Source organism: Athene noctua, chromosome 3 (assembly GCF_965140245.1).
Source record: "Athene noctua chromosome 3, bAthNoc1.hap1.1, whole genome shotgun sequence".
NCBI classification, from domain to species: Eukaryota; Metazoa; Chordata; class Aves; order Strigiformes; family Strigidae; genus Athene; species Athene noctua.
This window is the reverse complement of record NC_134039.1, coordinates 63,335,114-63,353,810: the sequence shown is the minus strand read 5'-3', so window position 1 is coordinate 63,353,810 and position 18,697 is coordinate 63,335,114. Positions and strand designations below refer to the sequence as shown.

The window sequence follows — 18,697 nt, the reverse complement described above, 5'->3', positions numbered from 1 at the left end:
TGAATATAGGAATTGCCTTATTCATTTACCCTTGTATTTTTTACACTTGAAGGAACAATTATAGCTTGACATAGTATAATAAAGCATCAGTGCTTCCAACCTAAAAGAATAAACAGCAGGAATTCTTCATCCTCTAGTCCTCTCTTCACTGAAAGAATTCTATTAAAATAAAAAACAAACTTTAACTTGTAGATTAAGAATATGCACTTAATTATTTCCTAGCTAACTCAGGGGTTTGTTATGTTTTTTTTAATTTAAAAGAGATAGAGTCTTTTTAAATCATTACAAAAGAACTGCTTAAGGCTGGTTGTAGCCAGTTAGTTGTCATTCTAGTGGGAAAAAAATGAACAAACATTTAGCCAAATTAGTTTGGAAATTGAATGCTAAGGATGTGAGAAATGCTTGTTAGCAATTCTCTATGATTCATTCCATGTGTTAGTGGGAAATTCAGGGAAATACCTGAAAACTAGTGTTTCACCTTTAACCCTAGACTGTACACTAGGGCATTAAGATTCACTAAAAATTTTTTGCAACTTTAGCTTTTTTTAGGTTTTATATATATATATGCTTATCTACTTCACTGGGAAATGAAGAGCAACATAGAATGAAACTATTATTCTTATCTAATCAGCAACTTTTTTATTTTCAGTTGTTAACTAACTTTTTAAGGCATAGATGAAGCCTATAGAGGTGTTCCATATATACAAAATTAGAATGTTGTATTTATTTAAAACTAAGGGCCAGGAAAACTGGAGTGGGATGGTAGTGAAGGATGCAGGTGAGGGTGGATTCTGTCTTAGGAAAAAAAAAGAGAAAATGGTAAAATGTACATGTAAAAATTGAAATGAATGCTCTTAAAAATACAGTCATATATAAGTAGAGGTCATGAGCACAATAATTCAGAATAAAGTTAAGGTATAAGGCTAAAATAAGATAGAATAAATGGAATGTGTAGCTGTAAACAAGTGTATTGATATGGCATGTTGGTAGGCATGCTAAAAGCTTTCTGGAAGGAAAATGCCAAGGTAAAAAAATTTGTTAGAGTGACAGAATAGATCTGTAAAGGACTGCTGTTGTATCTTAAAGGAAGTTTGGATTCAAGGAGACAAAGATAGTATTCTGGGAATTCTAGATTCCTGTTCTAGGAACAGATCCTTTGAAGACTGAGACTGAGCAGAGCATCCAACTTTAACCTAAAAATTGAAATAATCCATGTATCTGTGATCTGGTGAATTGCCCGGTAAGCTCCACTAATTATGTTGACTGACACTGTGTGTAGATGGAATGCAAACTGTTTAAACACAGCATATTAAAAACTAAAACTATACGTCAAACAGCATTTTTGAAAGACTGTTTCTTTCCCCTCACCCTCCTCCCCACATGGAAACATCCCAAACTGTGTCATAATTAAACAACAGAATGAAAGATACGAGGCTATTAAATGTAATAAATCCATGCTTCAAAAACCAAGTCCTGTATGCATACAGAAAATTAAAAGGAATATAAATTATTGCAATTTTAGGGCAAAATCATATTGCAGCCTTGAAGACATTCAGAGGAATAATATGCAAAAAACATAAAAGCTATTAATAAAACCACATTAGACAGGAATTCTGTCAGAGAGCATTTGATCTAATAAAAAAGAGGAACTCAGAAAAATGAGTGACCACACAAAGTAAAATGAGTCTGTGTGCTGATCATCTCTGTTGAGGAACATAGAGAAGTTCTCATTTCAAAGACTTTTTCAGTAATCATTAAGCCTCAAAACCTTTTGCTGTTACTGAGGGGGTAGTAGAAGAGATTTCAGAATAAATCAATAAAATTAATGTTATATCACCAAGGCCAGATAATTTTCACCTGTTTTAATTAAACTAAGAAACTGCCAAACTATTAATTGTCATGATTTATAATATGCAACTTACAATTTGTAACTTATATGATATATATAAATAAGAATTATAAATCAGTTTGGCCTTAATCCCAGAGGAACAGGAAGTGGCAAGTGTGAGATGGGGTTTGAAAAAAGGCTCTATATCTCTGGAGAAATAAACAGGAATCCTACCTTCTGTACTGACAAAAGTAGTTGAAACTAAAGCAGTAAATATGTGCATATATGAAGAAAATATGATATGGATTTGGTGTTCTCTAGGAAGTATAAAATACATAGGTAAAAGTGATCCTGTTGCTACAGTAAAAAAGGTACAAAGGTGAAATTATTTCTGGGTCAAAAATAAAAAATATAAAGGTAGGAAACAAAGGATAAAAATAAAGGATTGATGTTTACAGTGGGGAGTAACTACCAGATTCTGTAGGGATTGATGTTGACGCCTGCACCGTTCAACAGAGTTGTTGTTAGTGTGGAAAGAGGACTGAAATCTGAAGGTGCCAAAGTTGGCTGATGTACTGACAAGTTGGAGAAACCGCTCACAGCACTGCATTACTGGGTGATAAAATGACAGATGAAATCCAGTATGAAGGAAAGTAACACGCTTAAGGAAAACCTTAAATATGCATATAACACTGTGGTGAGAGGCTGTTATTTCTCAGAAGAGGGATTACAGTGCAAATGTGGGTAGATCTCTTGGAACATCAGTCAGCAGAGGAATGAAGAGTGAACAGAGTGTTACCAATCATTTGGAAAGAAAGGAAGAAGGCAAAGCAGCAAGCATCAACTAGTTCACTAAGTCCTTGGTGAGTGCAGGACTGCCAGTGGAATAGTGTGTGTGTTTCTGGCCACCCCATCTCCAAAGGGATACAGTAGAGCTATAAGGTTAAAATATTTTAGTTAGGAAAAGTGACAATTCAAGAGGGAAATAAAAAAGAAAACTATTAATAACATGGACAGGCTAAACAGGAAATAATTACTTAATATCTCTGGCCAGTATTCAAGATTATCACCACTCACAGACCATAATGCAGGAATTCAGGAGCACCAAATTACTTTAAAGAAACAAAAGAATCTATTTTTGCATGACAAAAGTGAAGAAAGATAGGAAGGATGAAAGAAGATCCTATTACATGTGTTTATTTGCAGCCTTCAGCTCTGAAGGTTTCTAACCCAAAGATTACAGAAATAAAGGAGGGTACCCTGGGACAAATATTGTTTGTATTTACCCTTTTCTTATTTTTAGCTGCCAGTTACTACCAGTAGCATTGGCAGTGATCTAGACCTTTGGTCTCACACAGTTTAGCTGGTCTTGTGTCTTGGTAGTGGAAGGCTGCAATATTGACATAGCATTTCTCTGGGGCAGGAATGTAAAAGGTAATATGTTACTTACTTAACTAAAGGCCATGAGCCAGAAGAGACACACAACAGGCTAAACAAAGCTCCACCAAAGGAAGCTCACGGACTTTCCTCCTCATGATTGCCTATTAAGTTGTAGAAGCAACACTTCTGAAAATTAAAATAGTTGCCACATCAAAAAAATGCCTGCTGCACAGGAAACGTTCTGCTGGCAACCAGGAAATCCATAACAAAAAAAAAGTGACTGTGTCAGCTGGAAGTTTGGTAGGTAGCACCCCAAGATTGGTGCAGTTTTCTCTGCTTTCAGTGCAGTGAAACAGGCTGGATTCCTAAGATCCTTGTGAGTAAGGATCTGCAAGTTGCCTCAGGGAACTCTGAATCCTTTCCCTAGTCATTGCTTCTGGTGAGCACAGAGACTTATATCTTCAGCTCCTTCTCCAGACACCAAAGCCCATAGGCATGAACTTTTTCAGAGGCAGAGGTACATTCCCATTTTGGAGAAGCAAAGTGTTAGAAACAGGTAATGATCCCATCCACCCAGGGGATCATAGTGTATGTCTCCTCCCAACATGCTCCTACAGCTGAAGAGCCAGGAGCTTGGTGCTGTGTGGCTAGGTACCTCCTGCATGTGGTCAGAGCAGCCTTGCCCTGAACATCTACCTGCACTTTTTCTTGTCTTCCTTCCATTTGTAGGAAATTAAGTGAAAAAATCTAGCAAAATAACCAATGAGTACAAACACAGGGATGCCTATGCACTGGCAAAACATTTATATCCTGCACCATTTGATTTCTATTGCAGTCTCCGTTGTCTGTGTTAAAGGAATAGCTGTTAGAGGAACAAAGACACACTTTTCCAACACATGACATAAAAATTTGCCAAAAATCACTAAAATGCAGTTCCCTGATCCTGGCAAGTATGGGTGATCTGATGGCAGAATAATAAACCCCTAAATTCTAGTGCATGCAATCTGTAACACAGTTAAGACTTGTTAGAAGAAACCTGGATTATTTCATTTTAGTCTCAACTGGTACATCATATTTTATCTTTCTTTTCACTTCAGCAAAGAATTCATCCACTTCATGTAGTGCCATGGAATGTTCCAATTTTAGAAATTCAATGTTTTGGGGTAGGAAGACATTTTGTTGCACAGTTCTAGGTCTGTTATATCTATGCGTGTAGTGGTTGTGTTCTTCTCTACTTTCTAACTGTTACCCTGCCTGGTATCCTCTGAAATATTAGACTCTCTACAAAGCATCAGCTAATGATCTTCTGTCATCTGAAACAGAAAAGAGGGGCTGTCATTATTCATACATAGCCATTGTGCATATGCAGCCGTTAAACTCATCAGTACAGCATACATACCTCTAAAATTAGGATAGAGAACCATATTTTTTTTGTGTAATTTTCAAGCATATTTATGACTTCAATAGAGAAATATATACTTGCTTTAGTGGTGAATAGTTCTGTTGAAATGTTCTCTCTAAAACTTACTTTTATTAAATCCTACAGGCTTTTCCTTAAAAATCTGTGAACCTGGAATTGCATACAAGCCTCTGTTCACAAAGTCTGCACATTAGAGCTTTAGCAGACAAAGCTAAGAACTAGGCCAGGGTGTTAATAAAATGTTGACAGACTGTTACGGCAGTGTTTGTGTATTGAAATACAGATCTTATTTCTTTCTGAGGACCGTATTACTGCATCCCTGGTAGATGACAACTTTAAATTGAATCAGATTTCAGTCACCTAACATATGATATCTTTCTTTTTAGAAAGTTGTCTAATTATAAACTGATTACAGAAACTTGTGGTGCTAATATCTTTTGAAGAGATAGCCCTGTACAGTCAGGCCCCTGTGCAGTCACTTGTGTTAGCACTAGTCAAGCTATAGCAGACCCAGAGCCAATGGCTCTAGGACATTCCAGTGGACCTCTGGACTGTTAGCTGGGGATGCTGCAAGAGAAGAGGCAAATTTGCCCAGCATGAGGTTGACAAGTCTTTGATTCTTATGGGATCAAACCTATTATTGTAGCCCCGTACAGATCCATGTAGGTTTACCAGCTCACTCCAACCTTGCATAGGAATCACTGTTATTGGGTTGTTGTATGATATATGTCCTTAGTGTCACTGGTAGACAAAAAAAAAAGGCAAGAAACTCATCCTTTTCCTGCCAAAGTGCCACAGGCCTCTTATTTAATTTGTTAATTGAGTCATTGCTGTAAAAGCCGTACATGAAATGGCACCCGACATCAAATTTGATATTACATTGCATATTTTGTTCTTGTTCTGTCCTTTTCATTTTACTAAACCCTCAATGTTTACAATTTTATCGAAACATTGCAGCTGTTCTTCTGTGGCGGGATTTTTGTTTTAGCCCAAATGATTGAGTGACTTCACATACAGACAACTTAATGAATCATAAAAACTATCATTCTACATTTTAGTGCACTATGGTATGAAAGTTAAACCCAGGTATTCTAACAGCTAGATATGTCTGCCTCTAGGGCTTTCACCCAGATCACTTTCAAAATCCAGAACAGAATAAAGAGGGTTTTTTGCCTTACATTGAACAGAACTATTGCAAGGTAAATGTTGAATCCCACTTTGCCTTCTCATTGTTGAAAACTCCTTCCTTCTCCCCAATACATGATTTCCTTATGACCCTAATAATATTCCTTGATACTGCTCCACAGTTTTTCTCAGGATCTGAACTGCCAGCAGGAGCAACTGATTGTGGATGAACCAAATGCCCAGCCAGGCTTGCCATTAACTGGCATTGAACTTGGCTATGGTGTAGAAACAGCTAATAGGCATCAAGCTGCTAAGGCAGTCCCACAAAAGTGCTAGAAGCAGGTTGGTATTAGAAAAAAATACCCCTCACCTTATACAATTCAGTTTTCCGAAGTTTAATTTCAAAGCATCATGACAAGGGTCAATTACTACCAGCCACAGAGGTGGCAGTTATACCTAAATACTAGCAAAGGTTGCATGCTTCGGTCTCATTTTCTTTGAGTTGATGAGCTAGAGACTGGTAAGAGATGAAGGAAATTATGAAATTGAGATTGATGACATTGACTGAGATGTGTTAACTGGAAGGGTTAACTTTGGCTTTGATGGAAATACATCTATTTTGAGAAAAACTTTAATTAAGAGAAGAGAAAGCATGGTGATCTCCAAAAACGCATGGATGTTATTTCTAAGATTAGCTTTGTCTAGACTTTATGATGTGGGTTTCATTTATATATATACCTTCTAGCTTACATACACTACTGTTAGAAAAATTAAGTGGATACTGAGTGCAAGACAGCAGAGTAGAAGGTAAGTACCTTTTTATTGATTTTCTGTGAAAAAGATGCTTTTTTTGACTTCTCTGTCAAAGAGATCCAGTTTGCTAGAATTATTGGCCTTTGCCTTTGGATTCAGCAAAACTAGGAAGACAGAGCCTGAATCCCCTCACAAGGTCTTTCAGCGCAAGTTCTGCCTTTCTGTTTTCCCCAAAAGAGTTGTTACACACGGATGGAGATGCTGAGAGCAAAAAATGGCATCGTCACATTGAACACAGTATTTTACAAGGAGAATCTGACTATCTGAAAAACATACTGGTATTTAGACTGTGATTTATTACAGTCAGACTTGAGGAATTTTAAGAGTGATGTGTAACTTCTTAAAGTTAAAAATTCATGTCCTTGAAGTATCAATAAAAATTCAAAGTGTAACATGTAATACTATCATCCTGTCCACACCTCCTTCTTCAAGTTAGGAAAAAAAGGAGACAGGCTCCCTAGTTTTGCATATTAGTTCTCAAAGTGCTGCAGGATCAAAATGTTAAGTGGAAGGAGGGAGACTTTTATGGATCTTCATATTTTTGATTTCCCTGTGACTAGCCTACATCTGGGACAAACAGTGCTGGCAACTCTCCCAGCACTGTGAATAACACATTTTGGCTCCTGTCTGCATTTTTTCAATCAGATAACCCACCAGACCCCAACCTCAGTCCAACCCTCACTACATATTGATTTCTTCTTATTGCAGCAGAGGCTCCTCATGCTTTTTCACATCTCCCATGGCAACTTGGATTCCACATATGGACATACGAAAGTGGGGAAAACAACCAGGTGGAGTGGGTATTCCCCTCAGCAGCCTAAAAATGATATAAAATCTGTAGCTTCTTTTATCTTTATGGTGCAATTGCCTGAAACAGGGCCCAAAATCTAATGTTAAAGCTGAAAAACTTGGCATCAGTGAATACTCTTTGAGTGATAAATCTGGTAAATTCCTTTCAGGATTAATTCTGGTTTACAATGCAAGCTCTTAATACAATATATTTTTTTTCTCTTTTGTATATTAGATTGAAAAATCTGATTAGCTAAAAGGATGTAAATGATTTTTAACACTCTGGTAGATAACCAAGACATTGTTTTAATTGGAATAATTGTATTTGTGTTATTTGGCCTAAGCGAAATTTAAGGTGGAGAATTAAGTATAGCAGCTCCTTTCAGTGCTATTCCAGCTTATACATATTCTGTTTTACTTTGTAAAATCAAGATCTTTTTATAGGCCAATTCCTACTCTTCCTTAAGTTAGTTGAAAAAGTTTTGTGTAAAAATCAATTAAAAGTTGGAGTGAGAAAATAACCAGAAAGATGCATAATTTTCCTCAGAAAATTGGGACTACTGTGGCATTTATGGATGTGCATCCCATACATGCAAAATTTCCTTGCCTTATTTTAAGGTCTTCCAAGCAAAACACTGTCACAAGTGCTGCATCACAGCACCTTCCTCTGCTCTGGTTTCTGTCACTTGCATGGTCCCTGCTAACTCACTCGTCTCTGCACCATATTCAGTTGCACAGAGTAGTCATATTCTCTATAAGTGACAGTCAAGAGATCTGTTTTACAGCCCGGTGCTGCAAAAGGACAGGCCTATGAAGAAACACATCTAACCATAAACATATGAGCTGACACTGCAGATTGTGTTTATGCGGTCCACTGAACTGAGCAGTATAATAAATATTGCAGTTTTATTGTCCCTTCTAACAGAAGATCTAAAGTGCTTGATCATGACTTGGGTACTCTCCACAAGTTGTAACACTACTATCACTTGTAAAAGAGAACATTATCTTTCACAGTGAGATCATTATCTCTTACAGTGGGACTTATATTTAACTTTAACACTCGTGTCCCAGCCTTGCTTGTGTGAAAAACCCTTGGAGATGCAGAACACTGGGTAGGAGCTGAGTGTCACAGTCCCTGAGCCATTTGGCTTGCTGGTAGAAGTATACATGGTTGGACAGGAAAGCCATCAGATGATAATGTGAGACAGTAAGCTTGGTCATATATCCTGCAGAGCACTAAAATTATAGTAATCATTTTTTGTTAATGATTTTGTTAATGATTGCTATTGATATAATGTACCTCATTTCTGTGCATTCCTTTTCCCCTGATTTATCAGAATGTTAATAAAGAAGGGAAAAAGAGATGAAGGATTCCTCTGGGCAAAATGTCATGCTATTGACATTTATTCTGATGTCTTGGTTAGGCTTATAGTTGCATTGCAAAGGCGCGAAATAACATAGAATTCACTTCAGTGTGACAGCAATCAGTGGCCTAATGATTCCCTACCAGCTACTGAAGTGGAAGTAGAAAGGAGAAAGTATAGTGTTAAGGAGGAAAGCATTTTCTGGAAGTTTAATGTCATTTTTTTGTGAGGAGTCCATTCCAGTTTCACCAATGCAAACTTAATCCTGTTTGAAAATATTTTAATTCGTGTGTGCTGTTAAGTATGACCACTTTAAGCTCCTTCTCTCAGTTCTCTTGTAAATGCCTTCAGACCTGTGTTCTCCATTTGGATCTACCTATAGATGCTTGTGGTCAGCAGGGAAAAGAATAAGATTTCTGAGAAATTCTCCATTTCTGAGTATATTTACACTCTATTCTTTCTATATATGTGTATGTGTGAATGCACATAAATATGTGAGCAATACAGATATCCAAGTCCATACTTATGCCAAGTATTGTCATAGTGCAATTATGGGTGGATTTTGAATTAGATTATTTTTATTTTAAAGCATGTTTCTCTCTTTGCTTGTAACTTTAGAACAAATTTTCTATTTTGTGTTTCACTGAAGTGCATTACATACTTCCTTGCTTTTTCTGCAGACTGGTGATTCTGGTCAATTTAAAGTTTCTACTCAGGAAAAAAATCATTAATGTTGACAAGAAATATGTCTGAGTCAAAATGGAAGGACCTGGATCTTAAAATCCAAAGGCCTTACTGTGGTTTATATACATATACAAAAATTGATTTTTCTAAGCAAGGTTTCTAAATTATCCTGAATCTATTAAATGAACATTTTTACCTGCTTTGTTTCCCTTGAAAACTGTATTGTAGCTTTACCTCATGCTGTTTGCATTGAAGATAATTAATGCGGAAGGAAAGAGCAATTTCAGAAATTGAATTCTGGTTCTGGTAACACCTGCAAGTGAAATTACTTGGGATTTGTGCAGTCTTTAAATATGTAAGTTTTAGCTGTATTATATTCAAGGTATAAAATTTCAGGTGATTTCATATGGACAGAAATTTCAAACTGGAAAAAATACCTTGAATTTGTGATAACATACCACCTTGAATGAGATAGGTAAATGAGCAAGAAAGATGTATTCAGATGAGCTTCTGGTAATTCCTGATAAGCTAAGCATATCCACTAGAAATATTTGGGGGATTCTGAGTATAACTAGGTCACCTTACAAACACTCCTGGTGGAAAATGCAGTTTAATCATCCTCTGGGTTCAGTTGCAGCAGAGCAGAAATTTTGTCTCTGTCAGTTTTAGTTATAAAGAATGAAAGTCAAAAATAGTTGCAGGTAGGTAAGATCCTTTGCAACAGAGCACAAGAGTGTAGTTGCTGCATCACAGCCTGCATTTCAACTTGAACTTGCTTAGAATTTTGTACTGCTCTGAACCATTGGGTTAGAATTTTGTACTGCTCTGAACCATTGGGTTTTCTAAGTACTATGCCTAATTTCATATCTTTGTAGGTGATGGACAGACAATATCTCATGGTTCACATTTTGTGCTGATAAGTTAATTCAAACTATAGGAGTTGGAGAAAGTAGTAGGTAAAATATGTGTAGTTCACTTACTAGTCAGGAAAATACCTAGAGCCAGTTTCCCAGTACCATGTCCATCTGGATTTGGAACATCTCAGAGGATAGACGCTCCACAACTTCTTTGGACAACCTTCAGTGCTCAGTCACCCTCACAGTAGAAAAAGTGTTTCCTGATGTTCAGACAGAATCTCCTGCATTTCAGGTTGTGCCCATTACCTCTGGTCCTGTCACAGAGCACTACTGAGAAGAGCCTGCCTCTGTCTTCTTTACAATCTCCCTTCTGGTAATTATACACATTTGTGAGATTCCCTTCTTGAGCCTTCTTTTCTCCAGGCTAAACAGTTCCAGCTGTCTCAGCCTTTCCACATTGGAGAGATGCTCCAAACCCTTCCTCACCCTTGTGGCCCTTTGTTGGACTCTTTCCAGTATGTTCATGTCTCTCATACTGAGAAGCCCTGCACTGGACCCAGCACTCCAGGTGTGGTCTCACCAGCTGAGTAGAGGGGAAGGATCACCCACCTTCGACCTGCTTGGCAACACTTTGTCTAATGCAGCCCAGGATACCATTAGTTTCCTTTGCCATATTGCTGGCTCATGTTCAATTTAGCGTCCACCAGGATTCCCAGGTCCTTTTCTTGCAAAGCTGCTTTCCAGCCAGTTGGCACCAGTGTGTATTGGTGCCTGGGGTTGTTATTCCCCAAGCACAGGACTTTGCAGTTCCCCTTTCATGGAATTCCTGTCAGCCCATTTCTTCAGCCTGTGGAGGTCCCTCTGGATGGCAGTAAGACCCTCTAGTGTATCAGAAGATGAATCCAGGACAAATGCAGTCTCCTCAATAAAACAGAGGGTAACAGCTTGAGATTTCTATGGAGTGCAAGATTCACCAAATCTAGGGCCAAAATTGAGATTATATTTTAAGACAGCCTAGAAGGGAAATAAAAACCAAAAGCCATAAAACATTAGAAATCATAAAAATGTAAGCAGATCAAACTCTCAAAAATAGAGATAATTGGTAACTCTTTGCTTAGTGTTCTAGATTTTGACAGCTCAAAGCACTGTTATGCAACAGTCTTGCACTGACAGATGAATGAAATAAGTGTAATCAAATGCATTCCTTCTGCTTGCTATACGTGTCCTTTAATAAATAACACTGCAAAGAACATCTTTGTGGTTATACCAAATTCTAATGCTTGCCTTTCCAATTTTTGACCTTTATCACTGCGATACAAGCAGCATTTGTGGTACAGTATCTTTCAGAAAAACTTATGTATTAGCAGGGGTGGTGGTGATGCTGTCTGTAGTGAGGCCATGATGCTACACCAGTTAGAAAACATGGAGGAAAACTGACCTGTTTGCTTGGGAAGGAAACTGAAATGGTAATTTCAGAAAAAGGATTCAAAATGTGCTGATACTTGTCTGGGATATGAATGCTGAGTGGCTTCTGATGTGCCACAGCCAAACCCCAGAAAGCAGCATGATCTGCCATTCTGCTGGGAGCAGCACCCCTGCACTCCATACACAGCAGCCTCCTAGTGTCATTCTTAAAATTATATAGAAAAAATATAGAATACCTCACAAAAAAAAAAAAAAAAAAAAAAAGGTAAGTATCCCTGTTAAATTGAGAAAATACAAGTGTACAGTCAACCTGGTATCCTGTCAAAAGGATTACTGATGGTACATTATGAGTAGATACCAAAACCAAAATCTAGTTCAGATAACAGGTATTTGTCTTTGGGGTACTGTGGTAGCAGTTGCAGTGCCTGCCCTCCCCTCCTCGGATGTTACACCTCATGATTCAGGACACCACAAGTGACCCAAAAGGATCCTTTGACCTTCCCTTTCACAACATATTTTGAACTTTTTTCTATAGCTGCATGCCCTAAATATTTTCAGGCTCTTTTCTGCATTTGTGAAATTTGATACCATTAAGCAATAGCTGGTTCTTATACTGCACTTTTTTTTTTTTTTTTTTTTAATAAGCTAAGGTTTTTATGTGGTTTTGTGAAACCAACAGCTGGTTTAACTGTGTTATAACTACATTTGGAAAAATTACCATTTGCTATCTAAGTAGGGTATATACTGTGCAATGTAGTATACAGTACAGTATGGAGGTAGTGACTAGGCTAAGATACAACCTCAAAAGAGAAAGGGAGTGGACTCTTCTTCCTCCCTCCTTAAAAGTACAAAAAGACCTTCCCCTTCCTCTAGCTGTTACAATAAGAGCAACAACTCCACAGAGAGGATGTGGTCATAGATCCATACTGTCAGAAAAAAAATGGAGCAACAAGCATCACCAGGACAGTTTTCTTATTCTTGATGTGCACACCTAAACATAGCAATAAAAAAGCCAAGAAATACAAGACTGAAAAGGAAGGCATAACCATCTGTTGAACTGATATCCAAAAAATCCCACGTTGAAACTAGTGTGAAATGTAGCCTGCTTCTGTGGCTCATTACCGTTCATCATTTCAGCCAATGAAAATTTTATCTTTCCAGTATTTTTTATTTTTCTTATATGTGTTTGAAACTATTCAATTTATATTTGTAATTTCAAATATATAAAATGGCCCCAAATCTTTTTTTTTCTTATCTCTAGCCATTCTATTTTAGAACAGCCAACAAAATCTCAGCAACAACAACAAAACAAATGAATAATTTTGGATGTAAGGTCTGTTTGCTTTGAAAAATATCAGTATGTTGGTGCATCAAAATGTTGCCAGATCAGCTGCCTTTCTCCTTTCCAAAAGAGATGATTCTGAATTAGGAGGCTTGTAACACAGATCAAAGGGAATAATTTTGACCAGGCTACTTCTATTGCTGGTCCAGTTAGTAGTTACGACGTTCAATTCTGGTCTAGGACAATGTAAATACTTTTCTGTATCTTATTTAATCACGTCTTGTCATTGATCACTGCATATCTGAGATCAAAAAGGTCATTAATCAATCCAGAGAAACAAGACAGTGACTCTTCAGATTAGGTAAAGGGAGCACTAAACAGCAGAATAAAATACGGGTCATTGATTGACAACACTGCCACCATGGATTGTTCTGAAATAATAATCTAATTTGATTTACAAGAATTCAATGTAAATATAATCCATTTCTCAAGGAAGTATCTTGTAATTTATAGTTTAGCATGAATTATATGTCATGGAGAGAATGATTTTAATACAGTAAGCTCATGTTTGTCCAGCAACAACAGAATAAGAAAATGTGCCTGAAACAGAGAGTCAGGGATGTACTGGGTGAGCTCTCAGCTTCCCACTGCAGGTCAGCTGGGAGGAATGACTGCTGTCTTCAGGTCTCCAGCTGGTCACAGACTGGGGTGTTTCAGAGATCTTCCTTCCAGCCTCATGACTATATTTTCTTGAATCTCTGTGAGGTAATGCTTTCTGATTTTGAATGTGATAAATTACCTCACCCACAGATAACTTAAAGAAATGCATCTCCAGGCTGAAGGGATACAGGCCAGTAAGTGTTTGAGGGACATTTTTCTGCAGAGAGCTGGTACCTTCAGGCTCCCATTTAGTGTAGTCATCCTGCCTGCCTAGAGCTGTACAATGAGGACTCGCTGGGCTGCACAGTCTGTGACTGACAGTATTTTCAGCCACAAATATGACCAAAGCAAAGCCCACTTTTAGAAATGCTTTTGGCAAGCTGTGTTTCTGCCCTTCTTCGTCATGGGTAAATTTGTTAAAATAGGTTTAAGCATAGGCAACTAGTGGATTCCTTCATACCTGACACCCCTTCTTCACAGGCAAATGCTCTTTCAGTTCATATGCTTTTTCAGAGACGAGAGGGAATCTTTATGTGAGAGCCTTATGACAAAGTACTGGCAGCAGAGCAAAAGAAATAAAGCTGTAGTCTCATGATTATATTCTAATAGCTTTCTTTTATTTCAAGATACTTAAACCTAATCCCCCAAGTTAGTCCAGTCACAGTCTCCAATGTAGAATTTTTTCAGCTATTAGCAGGTGGTTTTTAAAGCCCTCTTTAGACGATGCACGGGGCCCACATAGTGAAGTCAATTGTTAGACAGGATATAATTTAGACTTCAGCTCTTCCTCTCAGTTTGAAATGAAATGATTACATTTCAGGTGAGCCTAAGGGAAGATTAAAAGTTTTATATCAAAAGTGGAATATTTTCTTTTGTTGTACACTCTTCTTTTAAAGAAAATGGTATTAATTTAAAATAATGCATGTTCTGGTGTATTTGAAAAGGCACTACTTTGAATTAAAAATAAATTCATAAAGTATGCATGTATGGGAGAGGAAGATTGCAATCTTCATTTGAGCATTTAGTCAAAGGTTTTTAACTCAGCCCATTGTACTTTGTTTGTAGAATGAGGTATCTGCAAAGATGTGTTGTAAATAACAGATGGCCCATGTTTAGAGAGCAGCAGTTAAGGTGACAGAATCTTCCGGGCCCCTCTCCACAGGCAGGTTATGAAGCAATATTATAGCCTCTGTTCCAGACTCGAAAATGGTCCTAGCCTGTCTTTAAACCCATTAAAAGTGGTTTCAGGCAATAGCTCCACATAATGGTAGTTCTGATAACCCCTGTGATGCCTCTCGTTTCTTGTATCCCAAAGTTTTCCAAGAGCAGAGGCCACTTGTAGAATACAAAGTTGTAAAGTTGACATGGGTCTTAAAAATAAATGGAATAGCCCAGATATGAACAGGGTAAGAAGTGAAGAGTAAGATATGAACAAGAGGTTTAAGTTATTGGCTGATAAGGTCCACTAGTTTTTACTGTTGATATCTATGAGTCTGTTTTATCAAGGATGCCCTGGACACATTTGTAAAAAGGCATTAGTTATTAAAGGGAATTCCTGGAAAAGTCCTAAAAGCAAATGTATATATGCAGTGAAGTCTCTTATCAGAGTTCACCATATCAACCAAATGAGCATAGATCTTTTTTCCACAAGCCATCTAAATCTAAATCTAACACTTCTGTAGTTAAGTAGCCTGATTTCATGCCTGTTAAAAGGACGAGTGCAAAAACTTATTGTTACTAAGGGGGGTGGTCACTGAACTGGCAAGTTGAAGTTTTCTTGTTATTTCATTGCAAAAAAAAAGTTGATTTTTTTCAGTATAATCTTCTGTAAAAAAAAAAAAATTCTTCTACCTGTTAGCACTAGTGCATACTACTATCTTAAGGCAACATTAACAACATGGTTTTATGTTCATTTGCCTAAAGTCACTGGTGCTTGTTTTCACATGTGGACACCTGACCATGGGAACCTTAGGTTAACACCACCTCACTTTCCTCCATATTGCCAAGTAAATAGGCAAACAATAATAAATATTGGGTTGACTGAGGATTTAAGAGGGAAGGGGGCTCATGGTACAGAATGGTGAAGTTCTGTGTTCAACTGATATTTCTTGCAAGGGAAATGAATTGTTAATGTGTTGTTATTCCAGATTTCTAGAAAAACTGATGTGGTGCGGGGATTAAGACGACAGTTAATGGCCACTGAGGAAGAAGACAGTTTATCATATCCTCCTCTGAATGTGACCACTGGAAATGATACATGCATCCTTTTTTATGCTAGAAATTTCAGCCTCAAAGCCAACAATTCAGTTTTTATAGATTTGACAAACACAACATTTATAACCCAGAATGTGGATATTTATTCCTCTGAGTGCTCAGACATCAACACAACGTGAGTAGCACAAGAAACTTCATATCATTATACATGTGATTCTGAAAACTAATCAGAAATAGTGCAATGTCAAGTTAATACTAATTTAATTTTCTTTTTCTAAAGCATCCAAAATACAAAAAACTTAAATTGGATATTCTTGGAAGAAAGAGATTGAGTAAAGACCACAAAAATTGTTCAGATGCAGCCTCTTTCTTTCACAGCATTTTCCCTCTTACATTCCTTACTTCCTTGTTTGTTTATATTTGGTCCGAACAGGTTTCCCCATGCCCAATCTTACAATCACAGAAATCTCCACCAGCATTTATGAGATCATAATTTCATTGTAAAATTCCCTTGAAGAGGAGTATTGCCAGTTACTAGGCAGTAATTCAGCTCAAAGTACATTAATGAAACATGATCTCTGTTTTCCTTTACTCTGAAGCACCTGCTCTTGGGTAAAAAGAACTATAGAAATATTTTGTCATATTTTTTTGTGTACTGAACCTTTGCTATATGACTTCTATAATTGCCTATTGATTTAGAATATTCCCTGTGATTGAAATGTCACAATGATCTAATTAAGGCTGCCTACTCTAACATTACAAATCTGTTTCTTATTCTTAGACTGTCATTAAAATACACAAAGCCAGTGAATGGAATCAGCAGCCTAGAGATAAGGTAATTTATGATTTATTCTTAAATAGATCTTTGTGACGTACAAAGCCTGTTTGTAAATTAGTACCAAAAGAGAAGGAGTTAAGTGAAAATGCTTTTGAAATTAGGATTTAGTTTCTGTTCTGATGAGTTACTATACAGGAGAACAATAATACGGTCTTTATAGAGAGAATATACTAATGTGCTCAGCTAAAGTTCTGAAAAAGTGGTGTAGGCAAATAACCATACTGTAAGATACTGGTATATGAAACATCCTGTTTTGCTAATAGGATCAAACCATGATCCTGTCTCAGGGAAATCTAACTGTGAGTTGTAAACAGTTCTAGGGCCTGAAGTCTACTTGCATGGCCAGGGTTGTATTTAGTCCTAATCTGGATTACCAGTGTACTCTGTCAGAGCTAGTTTGTGGCTAATAAGGGGTGCAAAACCTCATAGTTTTTCTGCTCTGTGGTGACAAGGCCATTTTTCTCCTACCATGAGAAGAAGGAAGGAAAGTTAGGCAATGGGAAGACTTGCGATGAAAAGTCAAAGGAAGAACTTGGAGCTGTTGCTCTCGCTAGTGGATTCTAGAGATGGGAAAAGCATCTGCTACTGCTTGAGGGCTGTCATACAGCTGCTGGTCCACAAACCTCAGTTTTCCCCTCAGCAGCAGGAACAGCCATTAAAATTATTTTCTTAAGCTCTAGCAAAGATAATGGGGCCTGCTTTTTTCATTTAGGTACCTCAGTTAATTGCTTAAACTTGTTTGGGAAGGACTCAGGCCAAGGAATTTGCACTGAATCAAATTTGCATATATCAGAGGAGGGACTGGATGTTTGCCTGGGCAGCAGAAAACCAAATTACTTCTGCCATATAGAATGCTTCTGACATCTTGAATAAGGGAAATTGAAATCCAAGGAAACCAAAGAGAGGAAGTTTAAAATAATAATGTAGGAAACAATCAGAGCTTGAACAGCATTTTGGTAGGAGATTAAAACAGGCACATGTCACAAAGATGATAAGCACAAATTAATAAATACCATTATTTACACTGAGATAGAAGGACGTTCTACACGTATGTAAAAGGGCCCCCAGAAGGAATTGTGTTGAAGGGAGTCAGCGATGTGTTTGGAGTTGCATTTAGAGTGCACAGAGACACTTGCAGTCATCATCAGAGACCATGAAAGGTGGCAAAAAAACAAACATACTTTGTTATTTAACATCTCCCCCCCCCCCTCCCCCCCCAAGAATCTAGAGATTTGTGAAAGAACATAATGTAGAGATAAAACTGCTGTTAGTATAGTATTTTTACTTTTTGGAATATTGTAGTTAGCTGTGTTTAGGATCCTTGAGACTTGTCCTTGGTGATGGAATCAAACATTTCTGGGTTTCAATACTGTAAAATTATCAAAGGGACATGCATTTCCCTGAATACTATGGGGAATTAAGGAAACATTTTCCTTGGATCTCATTCCAAAAACACTGTTCTCAAACCAAGTTGTCTTTACTTTTACTCCAAGTCACAAAATATCACTTTCTCTGGTGCTGCCTTGATGCTTCTCTGTTTACTGTCTGCTGCTCCTGTCTCACTCTCATACAGACAGATCCACCAAAACAGTGGCCTAGTTTCTCATTTTGTGTCTTTGCTCGTACCAGTGCAGGTCTTCACTGCTTTCCTGTAATGTCTTGCTGTATGAGTGAATCTGGTTATTTTCTACATTTGTCCTGAATGTGACCATCCTCACCATAATACTCTGTTTTCTAGTAAAATTACAGTTCCAAGAAATTAATACGAATCATAAAGCACTTGAAAATCCTATGGAGCATGACACTCTGCTGCAAAACTAGCTACCAAGTTAATTGATAGATTTTAGAGGGGTTTTCTTTAAAGTAGTCAACAGGTTTTGCTCAACTGTAAAACAGAAAATTGCAAACCTGAGGATGTTACTATAGAAACAAAATACTTTGGCAGTTGAAACATTTATCTTAGATTTTGATTGCTGCAGCAGGTATAAGATCAAATATGATGTTAGTGCATGCATATG

The 18,697-nt window shown here is 37.4% G+C and overlaps 1 protein-coding gene across 1 annotated transcript in view; it reads left to right on the top strand.

Annotated features, from left to right (window-relative positions):
• ATP6AP1 (ATPase H+ transporting accessory protein 1) overlaps positions 1 to 18,697 on the top strand; it is a 54,244-nt gene that overhangs the window by 24,307 nt on the left and 11,240 nt on the right. The window contains exons 7-8 of the mRNA XM_074901568.1: positions 15,775 to 16,016; positions 16,623 to 16,676. Of these exons, the coding sequence (XP_074757669.1) occupies positions 15,775 to 16,016; positions 16,623 to 16,676 (296 nt within the window). The remainder of the gene's footprint in view (positions 1 to 15,774; positions 16,017 to 16,622; positions 16,677 to 18,697) is intronic.